Genomic DNA, 8,604 nt, shown 5'->3' with positions numbered 1-8,604 from the left:
TTGATTTTTGTAAGTTAAATCAATTAGTTTGTTAAAAATTGATTCTTATATACATCGCACGTCACATGTAATTATCTGGTTATTTCATCAATCACGCCAATTTTTATAGTAGAAATTGATGAAATTTTTAATATAAATAACTAATTTGCTATTTGATCTAGTGTATAAGAGCTAATTTGCTCATTAGTACATTCACCCTCCGACTTGCCTTTTACTCTTGTCTTGTTAATTTTGTTTTTATTTTTTAAACTTGACAATTAGATTTGCTTTGATACATATGTATATATATTTTCTTTATTTTGAAACCTGAATTTATGAACTATATCAATTTTGATCTCTGAACTTAAACAATATTAAAATTTGATAATAGAACAATTCAAATATAAAAATAAAAATGTATCTAATTATAAGTTAACAAGAAAATATATAAATATCAAAATGTATTTAAATATTAAATTTAAAATATAAAATAATATTTTCTTTCCACTGATCTGAATCATCCATGTTATATGTATAGAATATTTTTAACTTAATGACACCTTGTGTTGTGCAATAAAGCTGGAGAGAGAAAAGGTTTTGCCAAAGACAGAACTTAATGACATCTAATCAATTAATAATAAAATAGAATATAATATAATAATTATATAATAGTAATTGGGTTAATATTTAATACTCTTAGTGTATTTTTTTTATTTCAATAACAATTTTAAGAACTTGTGATATATCTCTTTTTAAAGAAAAATATTTTTAATATTTTATTACATATCTATAAAACTCTATTTGTAAAATTTAAAAATTTTATTAATAATATTTTTTCATAATAATTATGTACAAAAAAAAATTATATAATGATTAAATATTTTCAAAACTCACATTGTTTACTTTTGTTTTATTATTTACCAAATGTAATTATACAACTTTGTTTTGCTATTTATTTCCAGCTCTAAATAAACAATTTTAACATAAATTCGTTGTGATTTTAAAATTATATAATAATAAAAACGTATTTTTAGTCACTTCATTAGTAAAACAAATTTTACTAGATACGCCTTATATATTGTTTCCGGACAATTCTCTCAATAATTAAAAAATTCATGAATTTTATGATAAGATATATTATATTTTTAAAGAGAATTATTTATTTTAACTTTAGAATCTGACATACCAACATGAGAAAATAAAAACTTTTTTTATTAAACTTAAACTTTATTTTTTTTATATATTAAATTTTTTGTCACTTATAAGAAGTGTGCCATAATATCCTTTTATCACTTACATAGTGACTTTTATATTTGAAAGGAGTTTTGGCATAACCGACTACCAAAGCATGAAGCAAAATCCGAAAATAGGCACTGACAAAAATTGGAAAAAAAAAATCAGATCTCCCATCCCTTTATTAAATTATATAACTATCATATGCAAAAATTGGTGTGGACAGATTTTGCTATTTACCCCTATCAATGGATATGTTTTTTTTTTCATTTTTCCTAGTAATTATGTAAAAGAAAAAAAGCAGAAAAATTCAAAATTCTTTTTATATGATAAATTTCCTTGTCAGCATTGTTAACAATAAACATTGATTGATGTTGGTTAAGACAAAAATTGTTAGTCTACACCCATAATGAAGTTTGTGAATGCAAGAATGGTGCAATTGTGTCTGTAATAAAGTAATTTAGAAGAGGAAAACGATCTTTTGTTACATATTATTACAATGGAATCATTAATTAATTAAGGTGGAATCATTTCTCCCTCAATAATATTCTTTCACGTTGAATTCAGATTACAAATTTAGTATGAAGGCCAATATTCTTCAAATTATTGTTAAATCCACATTTTTAGCATAGGCAGAGGAATAATAGCATCATTTCAGTGCACAAAAAGCACGTGGGCCATTGTTCCCTTTAAAATCAATCAATATTGCAATATAACTAATTATGATTTGATGTGTTTTTTTAAGAGGTGAATTTTAAAATTACATATAAATTTTAGTTCATACATAATATTATACATAAATTTTAAATTTGTATAATTTTATATATGAAATATTAATTTAACTTTCATAGAATTATTAACACAATTATTACTATAGCATCATTTTAAGCATACGTATTACAATATAAATAATTATATATTTTTAACATAAAAATTAATATATATATTTTAAATGTATATAATTGAATCAAATAAGTTTTATGTATTCATTTCAATTACAATCAAATTTTCATATATATAATTGCATCAAATCAAATTTCAATATATATAATTGTACCAAATTAAAATTTATGTATTAAATTACACATTAAATTAAAATTATTATATAAATTTGAGATTTATAATGATTCTATATTTTTAATATTTAATGTTTAATATTATTTATGTTGTATTGATATTACTTTAGGTTATATTTTTCGTATATGGAATCAAACCTAATCCATCTACTTACCAAATTCCCTCTCCTTAAAAAATTGTAAAATAAGCAAAAACAGAAATATTTAATACAAATTTATAATATAATAATAGCTTGCCGGAAACAACGTAATACATCACCCCAAAAGGGTATTGAAGGAAAAATAATAATAATTAACGCAAACATAATCATGATTTTAATTTTATTTACATACCTATGAAGCCACCTTCTCCTCTAATTATTGTTTTGCTTTTTATATTTATTGTAAATACATTTTTTAAAATTTACCTTTGGTTGGTGGGAAGGGTAAATTTTTTTGGCTTATAAATATCGACGCCTGTGCCAATTGGCATCCCAGCAAAACAAAGCATCAAAACCCCAAGAGTTTCACCTCAACAAAACACCTACAAAGCAAATATGCCAATTGAGAGCTCTTCCACTAATGGCCCAACCGTCTGTGTCACCGGTGCCGGTGGCTTCATCGCCTCCTGGATTGTCAAGCTTCTTCTTGAAAAAGGTTACACTGTCAAGGGCACTGTAAGGAACCCAGGTTGGTTGCTTTCCATTCTTTTTAATCAGTCTGAAGAAAGAGATTTTGCTTGTTGATCTTTGTTTGTGTTAATTTTTTTTTTACTGAAACATGGATTTTGGTCGTTGGTTTTCTGTTTAGACGATCCCAAGAATTGTCATTTGAGAGAGCTTGAAGGAGCAAAGGAGAGGCTATCTCTTCACAAAGCTTACCTTCTTGATTACCAATCTCTTAAGGAAGCCATTAGCGGTTGCGATGGAGTTTTCCATACTGCTTCACCTGTGACTGATGATCCTGTAAGTTGTATTTTTTTTACTTTCGCAAACTTTTTTATGTCCTGTTTGTTTGTAGAGAAAGTATGGTGAGGAAAAAAAAAAAAGAAGAATTGATTTTACTTCCTTTTGTCGAAAAAGTTGAAAGTTACAGCTCAACTAAGATGGAGATGAAATGCACTAGATAATGCTTTTTTAACCAAAAATATTTGGTCAGCTTGATTTGCCAACACAGTGGGCCACCATCCCAATAGCCTAAATACTTTATACTGTCAATTTTATCACCTACTCTTCTGATTCTTGTACTTACAAATTTTTCTATCAAATTTTTTTGTTCGTAAAATTCCGGTCAGATCATTTTCAAGTGAAAAATGTTGGTTGCAATTCTTTACAGAAGAATAACATTTTCCTAGGAAAGAATCATTCCTTCACAGTATTCGTTTTATTACAATCAATAAATGAGGATTTTGAAGTACAAGATGTGTTTTTCTTTTATTTTTTTAATGTAATATGTATACTGATGATTGGTGGTTGGGGTATGTTTTTTTATTAATAATAAATAAATAAAAGGAACAAATGGTGGAGCCGGCCGTGATTGGGACTAAGAATGTGATAATGGCAGCGGCAGAGGCCAAAGTTCGACGTGTGGTGTTCACATCTTCCATAGGTGCAGTGTACATGGACCCCAACAGGAGCCCTGATGTGGTGGTCGATGAGTCTTGCTGGAGCGACCTTGAGTTTTGCAAAAACACCAAGGTCACTTGGATTCTTCCTTTTAATTACTGCTTAAGGCAAACTCTAAACTTTTCCCATATATAAACTACCTGATTAAGGGTCCATTTGGATCCTGCTACTCATCACCAAAACCAAAACAGGATTCAAAATAAGGAAATATTGGGAATTGGAAATGAATTAATGATTGGTGCATATACGATATTCAAAATTGCAGAATTGGTATTGTTATGGGAAGGCAGTGGCAGAGCAGGCAGCCTGGGAAACAGCCAAGGAAAAAGGGGTGGACCTTGTGGTGATAACCCCAGTTTTGGTGCTGGGTCCATTGCTGCAACCAACTGTGAATGCCAGCATTGTTCACATCCTCAAGTACTTAACCGGCTCGGCAAAGACCTATGCCAATTCAGTTCAAGCCTATGTTCACGTCAGAGATGTCGCATTAGCACACCTTCTCGTGTTTGAGAATCCCTCTGCCTCCGGCCGCTACCTCTGCGCTGAGAGCGTCCTCCACCGTGGTGAAGTGGTTGAGATTTTAGCCAAGTTCTTCCCAGAGTATCCCATCCCTACCAGGTAAGTTTTTTTAGTCATCCAATTTGTTTTTTTTTTCCCATATGAACAATGACAAAACCGGTTCAGAAACTTCAGTCAAAAATCGACTGCTCCAAATGTATAAGTGGGGCAACCCCTTTGCTGTTTGAGATGAAGCTGATTCAGCTCTTTCAATCGGCAATTTGGGTAAAAATTATAACAAACATGAGGCATAATCACAATTTGTCAAAGATTAATCTTTTAATACAAAGAAAATAGTCGTCTGATTTTTTTTTTCAAATACAGAAATTGAAATTCTATTTCCAAGTTGTATTATATCAAAGATTCTGTTCATAAAACAATGAAATAATGATATGCATGACATACAATATTAATGGAAGAATAGGGGTTATTTTAGTTTAATTAATTAATTGATAAAGTGAACAAAATCTGAATTCAGTGCTAGCTAGTTGTTAATTGCATGTTAGTTTGTGCCCAATTGCATACTTTATGTATAGAATTATCTTAGTGGACGATCTCGTTTATTTCCAGTCTCTAACCTACTACAAATTTGCTAGGTGTTTTTTACTTGCTTTGAACGAATTCTCACGGGAGAATTTGAATACCCACTCTTCAGATAACCATGTATAGTAATATGTACATGTTGTGATGATTTGGAGAAGTTGAAGATGTGGAAAAGTTTTGGAAATTAGATTGGATATGCATCTTATTCATTGTTGTAATTGGCTAACTTGAAATTGTCAAATTGCTTGATGTATGCTTGCTTTGGCAATCTTACCTAACACTGGAAAATTTAACAAACAAACACCTTAACCCTCTGCTACACTTCAAATAGAGTTTATCCACAACGTGTTGACTGGTACATTTCGACCTTGTTGTTGTTGGAGGATAGTGACAGGAAGAATTGGTGCCTCTTCTTCAAGCATTAATCTAGTCCAGGAAAGTTACAAGGGCTTAATATGGGAATAGACTAGATAAACCATCTTTCAATATTGTAGAGCAACGGGGGTGGGGGTGGTGTGGGGTAATGGGTGCACCCACCAGCTTTGAAAAAATGACAAACATGTCTACCTAATTCTCCACGACGAAGTGAAGTTTTTTTCTGGTGAAGCTGAAAGTTGATAGAAATTGTGGTTTAGAAAGGATCTTCACCAACCCCATATGTCTTTGTCAGCTAATCTCAAGAAAGTTGGATAAAAATGGATATTATATTCAATCCACCTACTGAACTTCAATCATGGAGATTTCGCACTCTAGGGCAATTTACTTGTCTTTATTTAAACGGAAGCTTTCTTTCTTTTTGAAATATTCAATGGATTGTAATCTCGTGCTGCAGAAGCAAGGACAAAAATGGGGTCCCCCCTCAACTTGTTCCACCACCTATTTATTTATACTATTTTTGAGGATTTCATGCAAATCTTCTAAATATTTTAGGGGTTTTGTGTTTGAATGGAATATATATGCCAAGTGTAGAAACTAAAGATAGTGTATATGGAAAAGCAGGTGCTCAGATGAGAAGAACCCAAGAGCAAAACCCTACAAGTTCACGAACCAGAAGCTGAGGGATTTGGGGTTGGAGTTCACCCCGGTGAAGCAGTGCCTATACGAGACGGTGAAAAGCTTGCAAGAGAAAGGTCTCCTGCCTATACCAGCGCAACACCAGGAAGATTGTGGCCTTCGTATTCAATCTTAAGCCTTGTTCTCATACACTTAATACTCCTGCTTAGCTTACCTACCATTATTAAGGGAACCGAGACATGCACCCTGGATGGCTGGCATTACTGAATGCCAATGTGTTGTGTGCCCATTTTGTGTTGTCGTATCTAATTAATAGCAAAAATAGCTTATTGGACCCAATAATCTGTTGAACTTTTCCATCTTCTAATTAATCAATTATTTAAAATGAAATGTGTGGAAAATATTATATTTTCATGTTTTAGTTGTTAAAAACTTCTCACTCCTCTCTTTATCAATAGCTAATTAGCAACTCACGGATTCTAATGTTCTAAAATTTTTTAACTACTCATCAAATTAGTTACTAGTTTAATAGTTTTGATCCTTAATCTAATAATCATATTTAAATTTTTATAGGTTTCGAGTGATTCACTTAAAGACCAATTCAATAATTTTTCCCAAATTGATATACTAATTAATTCCGATCCAATCATATTCCAACAACATTAGCAAATTCGTATTTATATAATTTTAATTATATTATATTTGTTTATTATATATTTGTTAAAACTTCAATATAAATTTATTAAAATCATTATGATGATTGGAAATATTTTTATTAATTGAAAATTAGAGGCGAATCTAGGGGGCAGGGGTCCAACCCTTCTAAAATAGAAAATTGTTATTTTGGTTCTTTAGAAATTTTTAAAATTTTAAATTAATAAAGATAAAATTTTACTTTAAACCCTTAAAATTATAAAAAATTGATTTAATCATTTAAAAATTATAAATATATAGACTATTAAAAATTAAAATTTCATTTCGGCTCCTTAAAAAAATTTCCAGCTTCTCCCTTATTGAAAATATATACTGAAAAAACTATCTTTTTAGTAAATAAAATGAAAATGTAGTGATAGTTATAAAAGGTTTTAGTATAATAATGATTTGAATCTAGACTATTTTTGGAAAGGTGTGTAATACCCCGACAATTTCTATAGTAAGATATTATCCTTGATATAGAAAAAAAAAGAAAATAAGTGACAAAAAGGGAAGTTTTGAGTCATGAAAACATTGGGAAGTAAATTATGATATCTTGATTTAGAAAAGGACTAAATTATAAAAGTGTGAAAAGTTTTGTTGCCTAAGAGTAAATACTCAAAACTTGAGGGGTTAAACTGTAAATATAAAAAAGTAAAAGGACCAATAGTTTAAATATTTTAAGGGTGGAATGATCTAGAAACTAAGGAAAATGGATGAATTAGGACCAAATTGAATAGGTGACGAGCTATGAGGGACTAAATTACAATTTTACCAAATTAAATGATGACCCAAGGATAGAATTTTAAAAGATAATAAAGGGCAAAATGGTCAATTCAAAGAGAGATAAATCTAGAAAGTAATGATGATGTTGATGATATTTTATAATTATTTAATTAAGATAAATATTATTTTAATATTTTAATGAGACATTTTACTATTTATTATTATTTATTATTATTTTATTTAATATATAAGGAAGGAAAGATGAAAATTTCTATCATCTTTCCATCCATGCAATTCACTTAGAAGAAAAGAGAAGAAAGAAAGTTTTCTTTTCTTTACAATTTGGTCCTTCCACCAAAAATCCACCATTTTAACTTAGAAATTAAAAGAATTTCCTTAACTATCAAGAGAGAAAGATGACAAGGAGACTATGAGGAGCTAGAATATCAAGTTAGATTCAAGAAATAGAAGTTGGAGGAGAGAGAAAATTAAGTTAAAGATTGAAATCAATGAGATAAGGTAAGAACATCAAGATTTCAATATATTTTTAAGTTTGATACTATTGAAAAAGCATGGAAATGATGTTAATGTAGAGTTTTCTTATATAAGATTTTATGTTCTTGATATGTTAGTGAAGAGAAAATAAGAGAAAGTAATGAGAAATAGTGTAGAGAAAGAAAATAAGGTTGTTATAAACATGGTAAATAAATATCTTGCACTAAAATAGTTTTGGATAACAGTAGTAGGCTAACTTTGAAAAATCACCATAAATTTTAAAAATCGAATTAGAGGATGAAAAAATATGAAATTAAAGCTTATTAAGTCTAGTTTCTTATAGAAGAAACGGTATAGCAATGGAATTTTTAATTACGAGATATAATAAATTTTGTGAGATAAGTTCAGAATGATTTTGGGTTCCCCTATTCTGACTTTAGAAAATTATTAAAAATTGGATAAAAATACTTAAGAGCTTGAATTTATATGTTTAAAATCCTTAATGAGTCTATTTTGAAGATAAATAAGTGGGAACATCATCTAAATCTCGTACGATAAGATAATTAATTCTTAGCGAAGAAGCGTTGAAACTGTCAGACAGCATAACAGGGGTAACTTTAAAGAATAAACTGTACTTATTGGATAAACAAAAAAAATCTGAAAATTTTATAGTAAGAAGATAT

The 8,604-nt window shown here is 29.3% G+C and overlaps 1 protein-coding gene across 1 annotated transcript; it reads left to right on the top strand.

Moving 5' to 3' along the window:
* Positions 1–2,751: 2,751 nt before the first annotated feature.
* LOC107958455 (cinnamoyl-CoA reductase 1) lies at positions 2,752–6,397 on the top strand. Its single transcript, XM_016894232.2, has 5 exons — positions 2,752–2,957; positions 3,078–3,232; positions 3,779–3,964; positions 4,158–4,510; positions 5,993–6,397. The coding sequence occupies exons 1-5, from the start codon at positions 2,825–2,827 to the stop codon at positions 6,180–6,182; spliced, it is 1,017 nt and encodes a 338-aa protein (XP_016749721.2). The 5' UTR covers positions 2,752–2,824; the 3' UTR covers positions 6,183–6,397.
* Positions 6,398–8,604: the final 2,207 nt, after the last annotated feature.

The sequence above is a fragment of the Gossypium hirsutum genome, chromosome A05 (genome assembly GCF_007990345.1).
Source record: "Gossypium hirsutum isolate 1008001.06 chromosome A05, Gossypium_hirsutum_v2.1, whole genome shotgun sequence".
NCBI classification, from domain to species: domain Eukaryota; kingdom Viridiplantae; phylum Streptophyta; class Magnoliopsida; order Malvales; family Malvaceae; genus Gossypium; species Gossypium hirsutum.
This window is presented reverse-complemented; position numbering and strand designations above follow the sequence as displayed.